Genomic DNA, 16,207 nt, shown 5'->3' with positions numbered 1-16,207 from the left:
GAGTAACGTTACGCGGCATTCTTCAACAAATCGTGCTCTGACGTAAAACAAAGAAAACAAAATCGGGCTTGGGTCCACGTTCAAAACTGCCAATCATCAATCAGTGAAATAATGCCTATATCGTCCCCAATCCCGATCCTGCAGATCAGATCAGGACATCCCTACTAAACAGCATGTGCTCTGTTGGCTGAGTGGATGTGGAGATTTGCCATAACTGATGTTGTTTTCCCTGTCCACCTTGAAAAGCAAACTATTTTTCTGACAGGTAACTAATGCAAAAAACACATCTTCGGTCAACAGCTTTAATAACATTACACGGTAAACATGAATCGCTCAAGTTTATGGTGACACTTTGTATTTCAAAATGCATTCACAGCCTCCCAAACAATATGCTACATTTTGTCTTTTTTTTTTTTTTTTTCCCCTGAAGCAACAAGCTTCATGTTTATTTTGTTTTGTGTCTGATGCTTGTTCCACAGCATGGCAAGTCGTCACTGCTGAACCGAGAAGACATTTGTAACTTTTCACTTGTTATGGATGAACAAGATCAGAGAAAACAAATGGAGAAGCTGCGGTTTGTCGAACACTGCTACGCTACAAAGACAATTCAGGTGACAGAAGAGATATGAGAGGGCTTCACGCCGTGTCAGCTGGACTTTGGCGGCTGCTGCAAAATCACAACAGCAGCTGCTCGGAGAAGAACCGCAGAAAGGCAATGACATTTACATATACCTGTTAATGATTCTCGGCCTGCTGCTGATATTTCTGCCTTTTCCAGCACATTGTAATGAAAAACTTCTACCTCTCATCGTGACCTATTTGCTCCCCCATTTTTAACTCACACCTTTTCTTTTATGCAAGTTCAATTATCCTTGAACCGCTGCTCAGGGGGCTGTTTTGTCTTTTGCAGCTGGACCCATGAAAAGACTCCTTGATCCTTAACACAGAGAACATTTGTTCCCACCAGTGAGTGCTTCCAAGAAGTCTCAGTGCATGGGAGGAGCTGTGGCATCATGCAGGGGATGAAAGGAGAAAACTCGCTCTGAAATGTAATTCGTACAGCGCTTCCCGTCAGTTTCCTGACAGGCTCGCCACATCAGCGGCAAATGAATGTGTAAAAAAAAATGTAAAAACTGGGCTTCATAACCTTGAGGGGAGAGTTGCGATGGCGTGCACATCAGCTGCGGGCTGACAAAATGGAAGCTGAGTAAAGTTTTCACGTCGCATTTGGCTTTCAAGCAAACGGTTCCCATGTACCGAGGCTTTCACTGGCTCATGCATAATCATGTTGTGTATTGCATCTGTGTAGTCTTGCGCGCTGTAAATTGGAAAACATAAAAGTCTGGTCGCACAACACTTTCCCTCTCTCAGGGTGAGCTTTTCTCGGTAGCACAGAACCTACTTGGCTCGCAACGCTGCGTGAAATGGCACCTCATCAAATTTAAGGGTCTAATCACAAATGAGACACACAGGCTAGTCTTTAAGTACTCAGTCTCCCACCTCTTCTCTGAATTGTCTGTCTTCAGCACAGATTTCCCTTTTTATTCACTCCGAGACCGCTCAGAGCAACAGCTCCAGCAGATTCACTCTCTATGAGATGAGAATTCATGGCAGGACAGATTGGCATGTGATACACAAGTTTAGGTGATAGAATACGTTCTAACTTGGAAAAGGAAAGCCATCTCTTTTTCTCAACATTCTTTTCCTGATCAAGAAGCAGAAAATGTGTGTTTTTGTTATGGTTACTGGTGCCTTGTGGGTAGTTTAGGCAATGATGAACTGATGAAAACAATAACCAAAAAGCAATAAGCAGAGTCCCAATATCCTCAGCTAACAGACAGCTGTACTTCAGCAGCCAATTCAAAGCCTTTTTAGCTCTTGGTAATAAAAATGTTCAATCAAATGCAAATGAATATAGCGGAAATACAACACACAGCGCTGACTTAAGTAGTGTGTGCATCACATCTGTAAGCATGTGTGTGTGAGACATACATTGGCATGTACACGTGGAGTTAAAATCAATATTAGATTTCCGTATGCTAGGCCACTCAGTGGTTGTATCTGGCCTGGCATTCATCATGAGAAGTGACAGAATGCGGAGTGTTAGTCTTGACTGAATACATGAATTATTTAATTGTCTATGTTGTCATTTAAGATGAATGAAATCCTATTTTTAATTTGATTGAATTATTCAAGTGTTCACCCCCGGTACAGGACTTGAGAGTGCATTTTCTACTTGTAAAGTGAAGTGAGATTTAGCAAGATTGCTTTCCTAACCCACTTCCGATTTTTTTTTTTTTTTTTTTCCTTTTTCAGGATGTTAATCACAAGTTCTTTTGATTTCTTTAACACTCTTGTTCACACACAGGGAACTTTGGAGAAGGAGAACCTCACTGAAGTGACACAGATATTGTCATCCACGGGGCCATGCCCTGCCTTCAAATGTCTTGTGTCATGTTTGAAAGACACTTGCTAGTTCATTTCCAGCCCACCCCATCCATAAAGTCTTTTGATCTAAATGGTTTTGCATAATTGCCAACCAACCTGATTTGTCCGCGAAACTTCATTGCTGCTCCCAGTTTTCCTCCTAGGGTCGCCATTCTCCAGTATTTCTCCCGATTTTTGACACAATTGTGCAACTTTTTCCCCCATTGTTGTAATCATAACCTGTTCCTGGCACTGTAAAGCCTGCAGTCAACTGCACTGTTGCACCTCATTCTCGTCCGTGAGTGAGAGCTGGAGTAAAAAAAAATGCAGAGGAGATAGAAATGCTCCAGCAAATGGCAGTTTTCCTGGAAAGAAGAATTTCAGTTAGTTGCAGAAGGAAAGCAACATGATCGATGTTTTTCTGTCAATCCTGGGGGACGTACTGATATCAATCACCAATTCAACGTAACTATGTATATAACTATATGTATATAACTATATATATAATATAACTATATATACATCCCCTCTCAGGTTTTGAAATCTTTCCTATTTCTGAGGTCTGGATGTTGGTAAGTACATAATTATGTTTCATAACAAAAAGACCTTTGATTAACTTTAACCTGCTGCTTAAAGTTAATTAAACCTGCTTCCTGCAGAAGCCATTCACAAAGCTCTGTGAAAAAGACAGACTGTGTGCTCAAGAGGACTTGTGTAACACTCTCCACAGGTAGACAATGGTGCAGTCTGAGCACACACTGCAGTAATTGCATGGGAGGGAAACTCTGTGAGAGGCCCTTTAGGTTTTAATTGGTGTGCAGGTTGTTTTTTTCTCTCTCTCTCTTTTCTACAGCCGTTCCAGCGCGATGCTGTATCAGAGGGACGGATAAAGGCGAGCATTGCGTGGCTCGCTGAGACTGCAACAGGAGCCTGACACAAATATTGTCCACTCCAAGGACAGTTCAGAGCCGTGCGAAGACTGTGATATTTATATTCATGAATTATTGTTTTGACAGTGGCTGAATTTGTTGCTTTTTTACCCCCACCCCACCCCCTCCTGCTTCAAATATTGGAATGTTTTATAACATGCCTGAGGGGTGTGTGTACAGAGTTGACATTTCTGAATGATTGATAAGACTTCATCATGAGCATCTTGGATTGGAAAAATAAATGAGAGAAGAAGGAGATGGAGTGGGTAATAAATGCATCACGCCTAAGGTGCTGACAGGTCTGTTCCAGGTGGTACAGACCAAGGTAAAATAGGAAAAAAGACAATTCATCATTTCAGTGCAATAATTAAAATATGTATATGTAATGCAATTCACCATGTGAATGTAAAATTAACAGCTGCATAAAAACCTGGATGATAGCTCTATTACCATTCATTAGCATCATCACTCTTTATATTAACTGTTTTTTAACTGTGTTTCCATTTATTGTATTTTATTAACCTTGCTTTCACCCTCATCCTACTGAGACCCGAGAGGTATACTGTTTGTGAAATCTCACAGGTGGTTTATTCTTTCAAATTTGTTTGACTTTGTTTCCTATTTTAGTTATTTCTTCTCAAAAAATGCCAATGTGTTTGGATCCTTGAGGACCCAAGTCAAAAACACCCAATTCCGCCTGGGCAATTTAAGAGATGGAACTATTTATTCTTTTCATGGATGCCATGGGTTCTAATTTGGAGTATCGTGTACGACAGGCATATTTCTCATCCCCAGAATGGCCAAGGCAAGCTCATCTCTGACTCTGACTGGCTTACGCAGCTGAGCTAATTTAGCCTTCAGCTTACTTGAATATTTTGTTACTGCAATAAGGGACCTGAAAACAAGACACAAAGAGGCGGCAAGGTTAAAGACAAAAAGTGAACTTTAATAATATGCTGGATTCCAAGTCCAAAATGCAAGCAACAAAAGGCAGGCAAACAAAAGCTGGCAATGAGTAGACTCCAAGAAAGCTAATGAATCGAAACCATATGCCTTTGGGGAAAAAAGCAGGAACACAGGGAACGCACGAGGACCAGGAATGCCAGACTCAGGAATGTAGGCGATGCAGGATGAAAACAGACAAACTGACCAGAGTGAGGGAAAAAGATTTACGGCTTATGTCCAAATAAAACACAAGGGTGCAAAGATAAAAGGTGAGAAAAAGACAAAAACAGGAAGTGGAAAGTAGCACATGACGTGACAAAAATAAAACAGGAAATGACTAAACAAAAACCCAAACTGTGACAGAATAGGAGGAAAATGATCCAACAATGTGGCTCTTTTAGGATTCCGAAATGGGATTGGACCAAATAGATTCGACGCTGAGAGAAACAAGTCTTTGTGTGGGGGGGTTGTGACAACTTTGTGAACAATTTTAACAGCCATTTCTTTCACACCATATTCTCTAATGAATGACTGTGACCATGACGGCACTACCAAGACACCGCAGGGCATAATATTGCAAACCATGCTGCACTGTGCTCGCAGGATGTTAGCATGTGATAAACCCATCGGGACAAAGAAGTCATATTGATACTAAAGGTATCATCAGCCAACAAAGGCAGAATTTGCTTTACACTAATTAACTTATCAGAATTCTTACTTTAATCAACAAGTAATGATATTTATCTTTCAACTTAAACATTGAAGTTGATTTCACTCAGCCCTATTTATTGTGAAGTATTTAACTACAAATTGATTATTAAACTTGATCTAGAACTGATCATTACAACTCTTAAATATTTTTTCGCAAAACAATCGGCACTAGAGTGTCGAGTGTAGAGTGAGCGAAGGTCAGGCAGTTTTGACTTGTGCAGGAGTTTGTAAGGAGTGAGGGGTCTAATAGTGAGTGCTGTAATAACAGTGATGTTAAGGTGAAAATTGAGAATTAACATTTTATTTAGATTCTGTTTTTCTTCTTTATTGGACAGTGATAGTGACAAAGCTGACATGACATGCCTCATGCGGCCTACCAATCCACTCCAGTTTCTGTTAAACTTCATTAGCATCATTTTTGTCATTTACAGACTGTTCATTTGGTGTATTGTCCCAATGTGTCGTTTTGAAAACAGTAGATGATATTAAATTTCCGGTGTCTCAGTGGTAATGAGGGTTAAACTGGAAAATTATTTGTTTTTCTCAGACAAAGAGCTAATGCTGGTTATTATTTCTTATACTTGGTCTTAAATTAGTGTAATATGTCCGAGTCCAAACAAAACAAACCAGGGGGAACAGGCTGCTTATGCTGCAGTTAAAGACAAAGATAATGAAACAGTGTGCTTTTTATCTCAGTATCTTGTAATCTGTCATTTTCTGTTTTTGTGCACAGATTGCATTATTTGCATATTTTACCATACATTCTTCCTCTTTTTGAGTGGTCCTCTGTTGTTTTGTTTGATCAGACCAATTGCCGAAATTTATATCATACCAATAATTCATATTTCTATTAGGCTCACAACAAATACAGATTTGAGCTTGATAGTTCTTGATCTTGGAGACAGCAGCAGAAGAAACATCTCTACACAAAGTCCATTTGCATGCTTTCTCTGGTGTTTTGGACCTCATCGCGTGGCCTCCAGTTGTGGTAGCAGAGTGTTTAGAAGGTCATGACATGCAAAAATGACAAATGTTGTATATCCACAGTTCTGTGACAATGGCGCAATCTTCACCTGCTCCTGAACATCATCTGATGTGGCTGAAAGTTGCAGAACGAGCAAGTTAGTGGACCTTGGGTGGAAATTATGTGACAGACTGTTTTTGAAAAGTGTAAAACAAAATAGGAAAGGAAGAATCATACAGAAACGCGCACCCATGGTAATTCAAAATTCAAAAAAAAACATCTGTTAAGATGTTAACCCATTCTGGAGTTTGTCAGGGGCCTAATTCCAAAGCCAAAGCCTCATTGAAGGAAGCATTAATCATTTTTATACAGTTGTCTAGGTATCACTCAATAGAGATTGATTGAGATCAGATTGTCAATTAATAACTCATAAAGATACACCAATAAAACTACTAAGCATTGAAACTGTCTTTTTTAATGTTTACAAATATGTGTAAGTGCACGTGTGTGTGTCAATATATTAATTCATATTACTGAATGTTGTTATCATTGTGGTTAGGTTTAGGCCTAAAAACAACTTGGTAAGTTTGAGGAACGAAAACTACTTGGTTAGGTTTATGAAAAGATCACAATTTGCATTAAAATCATTATGTACAGTAACACAACTTTACATAAGTGGCATAAGTCACATAACGTAAGCTGTTAGTACATCATTTATACCACTGACCATGGTATGGGTAGAATGATGTCCTTCTAGGTGTCATTAATTCCAGTGAATGGACACCTCTTCGGGTGTGATCCCTTACATAGCGTATGATACTAATGCAATAACTTAAGTCTAATGCAGAACTGAGATCATTACTGCTCTCAGCAAGTGCTGAAGATGAATATTTGGGCTGGGGACATCCAAGAGAAGCATCACACTGATTTTCATCAAAGACTTCCCATCCTGGCAATCAGAGGGGAAATCTTGATGAGAGGCTTGGTATAATGATGAAGAAGAAGTATGAGGAAGCGTGGCTCTGATATTGACAGACAGATACGAGTCATGAAGAAATGATCAAACATCGGGTATCATTACCATTCTGTAATTTACCACAAAGCCTCACATATACAGCTTTACTAAAAATAAAAACATGTTGATGTTATCTTTAAAACCCACTGATCCCCATCCACCCCGTCACGCTTTCAACAATTCCACCAGAGCACAAATTGTCACGGTGATCCCACCCTGAGTGGTCTCAGGGATTCCGCCTACCGCAGTCATGTAGAGTCACTCTGTTCCCTGCTGGGCTGGCGGTGAATATGTGACGAGGAAGGACAGTTTTTGAGAGATGAGCAGTGCCTTAATAAATGATAACTGGCTGCCGATCAGCCTGGGAGAGCAGCACACATCCACACCCACAAAGCTATTGGCTGACATTATGGAAACAGATAGACATGGCGTGAATGTCCACACACTCTGGAGAAGATATTGTAGCTGCTAAATACTATTTAGACCAGAGTGCCACAAAGGACCAACACTGACTGCTGCTCGGCCCTTTTCACCCGAGAGTGGCGGGTTAAAGCTGTGGTCTGTAAGTATTTCTTTCTTATATTTCTGAAAACTGTCATCATGATCGGACAGTAGAATAAGATACAGGTCCACTGTGAAACAATCCACTGTCTAAAAAGAAAGAAATGGACCGAGCCAGAAAGAAAGTTTCATTGTTTCAGAGGTGGAGGGAGCTGCATTGGATTTGTAAGGACTTTTCTGCTGGACAAATAAGGACCACTGCTTTATATATGTTTTATTCTATGTTTTAACCACAAGGCTATGGTGGCGATGGTTACAGTACAGGCGGTTACTGGCAGTAGGGCATATCGCCGTACGATGTTGCAGTCGAGCTACGTAGTTTGCTGCTAAATCCAGTTTGTTAGCTTGTATGCTAACTCCGGTGTTTAGCTCTGTCTTTATGGCTAGTGGTTAGCAAAAGTGTTTTTCAAGTGACCGGGCAGTTATAATGTTTGTTTTTGTTCAGTACGTTTTTCTTCATGTATGTGTGTGTATGTGTGTGTGTATGTGTGTGTGTATACATAAATGCTATGATATGCAATGATATTCTTAACATAAACTATTACATGTTAATTAATTGGATTTAATTGATTTTAAAATAAACTCTCAATGCATTGTTTAAGTTGACATGTTGCAGTCATATAGCTGTATGTGGCTATGCTCAAACCATATCTTGCTCAATGTTCTTTCCTTTTCTCACTTTTGGTGTACAGTAAGTGACAAACTGAATGTGGCATTCTGTTCAACAGAGGATAAATGTGACAATCTGAGCCTGCCTCCAGCGTTGTGCCTGAACGCGTTCAGTGAACGATCCTTCATGAACTCATTCATATTTTGGGCGAACGTGAACTGAACGTACGGTATTTCTGCCTGATGAACCGTTATTGTGAATGTGTTCATTCTGGCGTTTATGAACGGCGCTCTCACACAGTTTAACTTCGTGACGCCCTTCAAGAGTGCCCGATTTCCATAGAGCCTTCCAGGCGAAAACCCAGCTAAAACACACTGTAAACAGGTCTTAATATGTAGCAGAAAAAACACCCAACACCAGCCACCACAGAGTCACACTGCTACATGCGTCATCAAAATGCGAAGCATGTAGGAAAAAACAAATGAAGGCAGCATCACTACCTCAGACTCTGGCCTCTTCATACGATTACTTAAATCGATTATATGAAAAGGTCAGTGATGATCCAGGTGGGAAAAATCGTATGTTTTTGTGTAAATTTTGCCAGCTGGGTTTCAAGAAGCAAATCCGTATATCAACAACGTCAACAGCAAACTTGAAACGGCACATTGAACTAAATCACCCAGCCAGCCTTTCACGGTACGTGCCAGCGAAAAAAATCTGACGCATAGTTTCAGCGTTAAAACTGAAAAAATAATTGCTGCCTGTGGTTTTATATGGGTGGTGGCATTAATTTTGAAAAATAATAGCTCGAATAAAGAACTATGAACTAGTTCATTTTAAAATTTGTGAACTGAACTTTGAACTAGTCAGTGAACTTTCCCAACACTGCCTACCTCGGTGTCAGATCTCACACTCCTTAAAAAGCCAAATGGTGTTTTGATCAAAAAGTAAATGTACTGACTTGATCACTGTTTTCAGTTATTTTTAATGACATCTACCCCTCATAATTACGAGTCCCTGTGCCATCAAAATTTGATGCTGTTATTTTAAGGTTTAAAAAGGTTATGGTGCATAAATCACGAAGATACACTGAAAGCAGTTACTATGGGTTTGTATTTCTATTGTTGCGTGGTGCAGAATGGATGGGTGTGTCCCCTGTGCACATTTATGCACAGCATCTTAACTTCATTTATTATTTGAATCTCTTGACAGACTGACGTGATCCCAGCAAGGTTAGACAGACAGACAGCCAAGACAGAACTGCCAACACAATCTTTCTCCATGCTGCATCTTCATACAGGTTATCCTTGTAGAGTAAGTTTTACCTGGGTCAGTACAGGGAGTTAGACCTGTATGAGGCCAGAACAGGGAGACACACACTCTGTCTTCTCTAGTTGCCTCACCTAATCCTGTATGGATTATATAAATTATCGAAACCTGGAAATAAAGTCAGTGACAGCTCTTGCACACAGTTGTGAAACTCCATATCATCATTGTTAGTCCTAATCATAATGCAGGCTGTGTTTACTGTACCTAAACTTTGACAAATAAATTGAGTTCATGCAGCTTCCATTTCCAAATGACATCCTAGGGTGGGGATACTGTAGCACTGATTGTCAAGATCATTTGGCGGGTGATAAGCAGTCAGTCTGCTGTTGTATAATTAAAGATAAATTACCTTGTTACCTTGTAAGGGAAAAGGGTTGTCAGTGTTTCCCATATAATCAAACTTCCAGTTTAGCGCTGAGCTAACTTGAATTGGGATAACATGTAATCGGTTTTATTCAGTCCGTTTCTCAATTCGGACAGTAAAACAAGTGTTTACGCGGGGGCTGTGATGCTTTTATTACCATTTTACAGACGCATCTTTCACAATTTTTGGGGTAAAGTCCCCAGTGCATCACATGACGACGTAATTACATGGCTTGGCCATGAGAAATACTGGCTTCAGGGCTTGGCGCACTTTGTGGGGGCTTGGTCTCGACGACGTGGCCAGCCGTCTTCTTTGCAGAGGAAGTTGCAGTCAGTCCTACTCCTCTTCTCTGTTGGTTTTACCGGTGGACTAAAAACAACACTGCCATCCACTGTATCGGAGTATATAACATCATGCTATTCACTGACGAGTGCTGTCTTGAGTAAGAGAGAACGGGACGTGCAGCTCCAAAGATAGAAAATCAAAATGTAGCTGCTGCTGATATTGTGGTTTATCGCCACAAATGAATTCATGTGTGGGGAAACACTGGGTTATATTGTGGAGTCATACAGCAGGGAATTTAACACTGTTTCTTACTTTGTGAAAAGAAAATGAAGGCCCTCTTCCAAAAAGATGTTTTTATTATGTTTATATTTTTAGGCAAATTTTACAAACATGAGTCAACATCTTAATTTGGTGCCCCCCAGAGTTTTTGACTGGAACACTACTGTCATGAATACAAATCCCAGGTTTGTAACAGTTTCTCTGACGTGCAGTGCCTATAAAAAGTATTCATCCCTTGTATGTTTTCCCCTTTTATTGCTTTTATAAATGGCATTTTGGTCAATATAATTGGGCTTTTTAGACATAAAAATCGAGTATCCCAGTACTTTTGTCGCTGGACCTGAAAACGCCTGTTCACATCCGACCCCCGACGGAGCTTGAGCAGTTTTGCAAAGAAGAATTAGGTCAAATTGCAGTGTCCAGATGTGCCTGCCTGATTGAGACCAATCCACAGACTGAGTGCTGTGATCGAGACCAAAGGTGCATCTTCTAAATACTGACTTGAAGGGGGTGAACATTTATGCAATCACTAATTTTACATTTCTATTTTTTAATAAACTTATCACTTGGACATTAAAGAGATTTTTAGTATATTATTTTTGCCAAAAAACCCAAATCATATTGACCATTGATTTCATTTATAAAGGGAAAAAAAAGGGATGAATATTTTTTTTTATAGTCACTGTACACCAAACAGTGCAATGTTCTGCATCGAAAGCTTGTACCTGGAACTCATGTGGTGGCTTTTGACACGAACCACCCACCCATACACAGTTGCAGGCTAAGTATACCCTCCCATAGCAACAGCACTCGGCAAGGATGGCAGTGAACCCGGCAGCGTCCTGTGGTAACTAGCATCAGGGCTTTGGCGGTGGATCCTTTGAGTCCCGTGGGTTGAGAGGTGATGGAGGCGGAGGGTGCAGCAAGGCTTGTTTTCTGTTTGCTACTTCGACAGTCTTGGTTTTGAAAGCATCGTTGAAGTGCCTCTGCAAAGGTACAGTAAAGCGCACCCTCAAGTATAATATTGCATTTATAAAAGTGATACAAACAAATTGACAAACACAATCAAAGGTTTTCATGTTATGGGGTAAAAGAACCTGAAATTTATATATATATATATATATATATATATATATATATATATATATATATATATATATATATATATATATATTAGGGTGCATCAAAAAACACAATTCTTGAATTTTGATATGGCTGGGTGCTAAAAGTGTTCCAATATATGTAGAAACAACACATGCAAAATATTTTTCCAATACATGATGATTTAGGGGTGCCACCGCACATCTGTTTTTGTTGGATAAAGTGGTGAACAGTGCTCACTGGTCGCCATAGAGCTCTGAGGTAAAAAGACTGCAGCTCAAGAAAACTGAGGTGAGTTATGTTTTTGTGTTGGTTATGTCTACTCTTATTACATGTTACTACATATCTATAGTTGTGTCTTTGTATATTTACATACTTTGAATGAAATGTAGTCATATTTATAGGTATTTGGTGCCCATTACATCTAGCTAACGTTAACTAGCAACAGTTAGCTATTAAGCTTAACATCAACAGTATTCTAGAGCAGACAATATCACTATTCAGAGTTTTGATGTCTGATGTTTATTGACAGTAGCATTGTAGTTGTTAAATTAACATTCTATATATATATATATGCCATTATATTTGCGAGCACAGCTAGCTCCTCTAGTAGTGATGTAACAGTAAGTTATCATTGTAATGCTTAAGTTAGACTATGTACAGCTAAAATTTGAGGCTTATCAAGCATGGTTTGTCATAATTGAGTGATATTAAGTATGATTTTAAACACTGTCCTTGCCCTTGTATCCTTTTCATTCTCAGGCATTGTACAACACAACCCATCCCAGGATCCTTCTCTCCTAAGATGCTGCACTCACCAACTGGTCCCTGCCAGACTAGCAGTCGCAGCCTGGTCTTTGGTCTGGGCCCCAGCATCACCAGTGAGGATGGCATCATCACAGGCGCCAAGCTGCCAACTGGTCGTCAGATCTTACGCTGCATGCTTGCCAAGAAACCTGGTGCAAATGGAGCGTTGTCGCAGTTTGAGGCAGCTAAGGTCGTCCTGGAGCAGGTGCGGCCATTTTACAAGAAGGCCAACATCCCAATGGTCAGCGACAAGCGTGCGTGCCACAAGATGGTAGACTTAGTCAATGCCAACAATAAGCTGCGGAAAATCTCCCAGGCCAAGCGCTCCAGTGAGGCTGCAGCGAAACAATTGGAGAAAATGACGTGCAGACTTGATGCCACATTTCCGCTGTGGCCTCCAAATGTTGAAAAGCTGATTGATAACCCGGAAGACTTAGTTTTCTTGGCCAGTATGAAGACCGACAGAGTGGCCACATTTGGTGTATTGGACAAAAAGCGGCAGCTCAAGGTTAAGCGACGAGAGGAGCGTGAAGCTGCCGCAGCAGCCAGGCGGTCCCGGTGTGAAAAGGAGCTGGAGGAGATGACGGCAATGTCCAGCTTGGTGTCGGAAAGTGATGAAGAGCCAGAGGAGGATACTAACACAGTCTCTCCACCATCTGAGGGCAAACCATCCCTCAAGCGTAAGAAGACTGGAACAAATGTCTTCTTTCCACATGACATCCTTAGCCGACCAAGTGTCGTGTCACTGGCTACAAGGTTGAAGATGTCACCAATGCAAACGCAAGCTAATCCCTGAATAGGAGGGTTACTCTTGGGGGGCAGGTGGGGAGACATATCTGGGGGGAGACACACTGGCTAGGTTCAAAGTTCAGGTTCCATTTCCTCTTTCTCTCTCTGGTGATGTTGCACAGTGGAGCGGACTCTGGCACTGACTGAGCAACTAAGTTTGAAGTTTAGTTAATGTCAGCTTTTATCATTAAGCCCTGTGAGTTGCCAGTGAGTTAGCCACTAGAGAGGGTGTTCTTTCAAGTGTGTCAATATTGCCCTTTGTGTTTAACAATAAAGTCAATTAAACTTTATATGTGTGTCCGACATCCATCACTGCTGCACAAAACTCAGGGTAAGACCACGTGAACATGTCCCATTGACCTCCATTCATTTTGTCTATTGGACAAATAAATGGAGAATCTTGAAAGTTGAACTCTGAAAAAATGCCCAAGTTGCCGAAGGGCAAACAAACTAATTTTACTTTGATAACCCTATAGAACATGTTACTGTATAAAAGTTCACTGTACTCAACATTTCTGGGTCAAACTTTTGGCAATTAGACTAAAAATTGCATATTTTTCGAAATTTCACAAAACTTCATGTGTTAGGTGGCACCCCTAAATCTCAATGGATTTCCTCAAAACTTTGGAAAAGTCATTTTTATGTTAATTGGAACAAAATGCAACATCAGCCAAATTGATATTTTGAAATTAAAATTTCCCATTCAAATTTGATGCACCCTAATATATATATATATATATATATATATATATATATATATATATATATATATATATATATATATATATATATAAGGTTTCTGACATCATATTATGAGCAAGATATGCTCATAATATGCAAACTTTAATCAAGTTTTTTATAGGCATACAGGTAAAACATGCAAAGTTGTTGTAGAATGTTATAGGCAGCTGCACTCAACCTGTGCTGAGTAAGTATGGGTAAATAACATATTTAATGTAATTATAGGCTTAATGTTCTGAAGGGAAAACTTTCGTAGTAGTGTTGAGTACATGTCAAATTTACCCACAACCAAGCTGGGAAAATCAAATATTGAGTCTGAACTGGTAACCTAGCATTGACTTATAAGTTTAGATTGTGGTACAGATCTAATATAACTACTGTTAAAGGAGAAATTTGTAAGATATGGCCATAATTTGGGTTAAAGCATAAAAAAAAAACAAATCATTATCAACAGAGTTTGGAGAATCAACAGGGTTAATGTTATGTAAAAGATGTCTGTGTGCTGTTTTACTGGAGATATCTAGTGAAGTTAGCCAGCTAGCCCCGGCCCGTCCTATGTCCTGCTACCTCTTTGTACCACAAGAGGGGATAGTTTGATGGTATAGTCCTGCATAGTTTCTGCTTGGAGATGTATGTTTGCGGCTCTGCTACATTTCACAAGCTCTCTTAGCATTCAGTATAGTAGCTGAACAAAGTAAACACACAAAATGTCAAGAAAACAACCTACTTGTAGATATAGTGTTGTTGGTTAACCAAAAAATACAACCACACACTTTAACTAAAGTTTCTCCCTTTTACCTGCTAAGATGAGCCTATAGTTAGCTCATTAACTCACTGTGAAATATACTTCATTCAAGTTCAACATTAACTAAATACAACTATAAGATGTGAAAATATTCCAGCTCTTCGGGCTGTTTTCGTCCACTGCTGACGGCCGACTGCTTGTTACTTCTCTCCTGCTGCACACCTGTCCCCGCCTGCCATGTCAACTCGTCATATAGTCTAACCTTCTGTCCTGGTTCGGTATACAGCTGTGCTCACTCTCTGTAACCACTCCCCCTGGGTTAAAAATAAAGTGATACATGGAGGAAGTGTGGCACCACCAGCTCGGTTTTTAATATTTGTCCTCCCTGCCCGCCAGCCTCAGCTGTGCGATCACATTTTACAGAAAGCCATTGGTAATTTTTTCTTCACTTTGGGTGTTCTCCTGTAATAACACACGAGGACAAAAACTAAAAGAGGCCCCCACAGGCCAATGAAAGCAGCCTCTTCCAGTACGGTCTGCGACTGAATTACCACCCACCTCCCCCAAAACCAGCTCCCTCGACCCCGGTGGCCTGGCCACTAATGCATTTACCAGCAATGAGGAGGAAAGGGCACAGTGACAGGAGAGAATCAGCTTTCTCATAGATGGTAATGGGGGGGGGGGGGAAGAGGAGCCTCCAGCCCAGCTTCAAATCCTAATGTGGAGGGCAGGGCTGCCAGAAAGGAGGCAGCCACGGTGAGAGGCTGTGGGATTGGTGGGATTATAATGGCTTTTGGAGAGGATGAGAGGTGCAGATGGGCTGTGAGATGAAAGCGGGTCCAAACCCAGTGCCGACAGTAGATGTCAGTCACGAGGATGGCGGCGTTTCGCTCAGCAGTGCATCATAAATCCAATTAAGCACCCAAATCCAAATTAACACATGCACAAACATGCACAGAGGCACACACAGACAGCAGGACCATACTGCTAGTACAAAATATTTGCTCTGAGATGCAAAGAAATTCACCAACCAAATTGGCGCCTGGATTTCTCAAGTACTAAATCCAAGCGCCAGCAAATGTTTTTTCTGCTGTCTACGCGGCCTTCTTACTGGAAGGACAGAGCTGTTGCTCTTCATAAATTCGAACAAACAAACTGTCTGAGGGCTGTCTGTTTGTGCATCTCGGTGATTTAGAACTGCAGAGACTCAGAAAAAAAATGTTTGGGTTATTTCAACAGTCTTAGCCGTGTAACCCTCGACAGTTTCATATCATCCGAGATTATAAACCCAGCAAATCGATGCTTGACATTTTTCCATCACTGACCCTACTGCTGCGGCAGTTTCATGCATTAGCTGCTGAGAGTGCCTCTCCTGTGACTGAATTGATGGAGTTTAAAAAGCTGTTCAGAAAACTGCTCAGATGAGTTCTGTGGATCATCCCGTGTGACCACTACATTGTTTTAAGGAGGAGCATTTTTCAAATGTCATTTTTATTTCAATGTTTTGAGGACCACAAACAATTCTTTTTTTAACGGGTTGAAAAAAGATTTCAAAACCTCAACAACAGATGTGTTTGGTACAGGAGCTTATTCCAAATGATTGTC

At 40.5% G+C, this 16,207-nt stretch overlaps 1 protein-coding gene across 1 annotated transcript; it reads left to right on the top strand.

Annotated features, from left to right (window-relative positions):
- The first annotated feature begins 11,601 nt into the window (after nt 1-11,601).
- LOC119017037 lies at nt 11,602-13,123 on the top strand. The gene is made up of 2 exons (XM_037093429.1): nt 11,602-11,811; nt 12,283-13,123. Exon 2 carries the CDS (start codon nt 12,326-12,328, stop codon nt 13,121-13,123), a length of 798 nt encoding a protein of 265 aa, XP_036949324.1. The 5' UTR covers nt 11,602-11,811; nt 12,283-12,325.
- The last annotated feature ends 3,084 nt before the right edge of the window (nt 13,124-16,207 follow it).

Source organism: Acanthopagrus latus, chromosome 3, assembly GCF_904848185.1.
Source record: "Acanthopagrus latus isolate v.2019 chromosome 3, fAcaLat1.1, whole genome shotgun sequence".
NCBI classification, from domain to species: domain Eukaryota; kingdom Metazoa; phylum Chordata; class Actinopteri; order Spariformes; family Sparidae; genus Acanthopagrus; species Acanthopagrus latus.
Note: the sequence above shows the minus strand (reverse complement) of the source record. Positions and strands in the feature narration are given on the sequence as shown.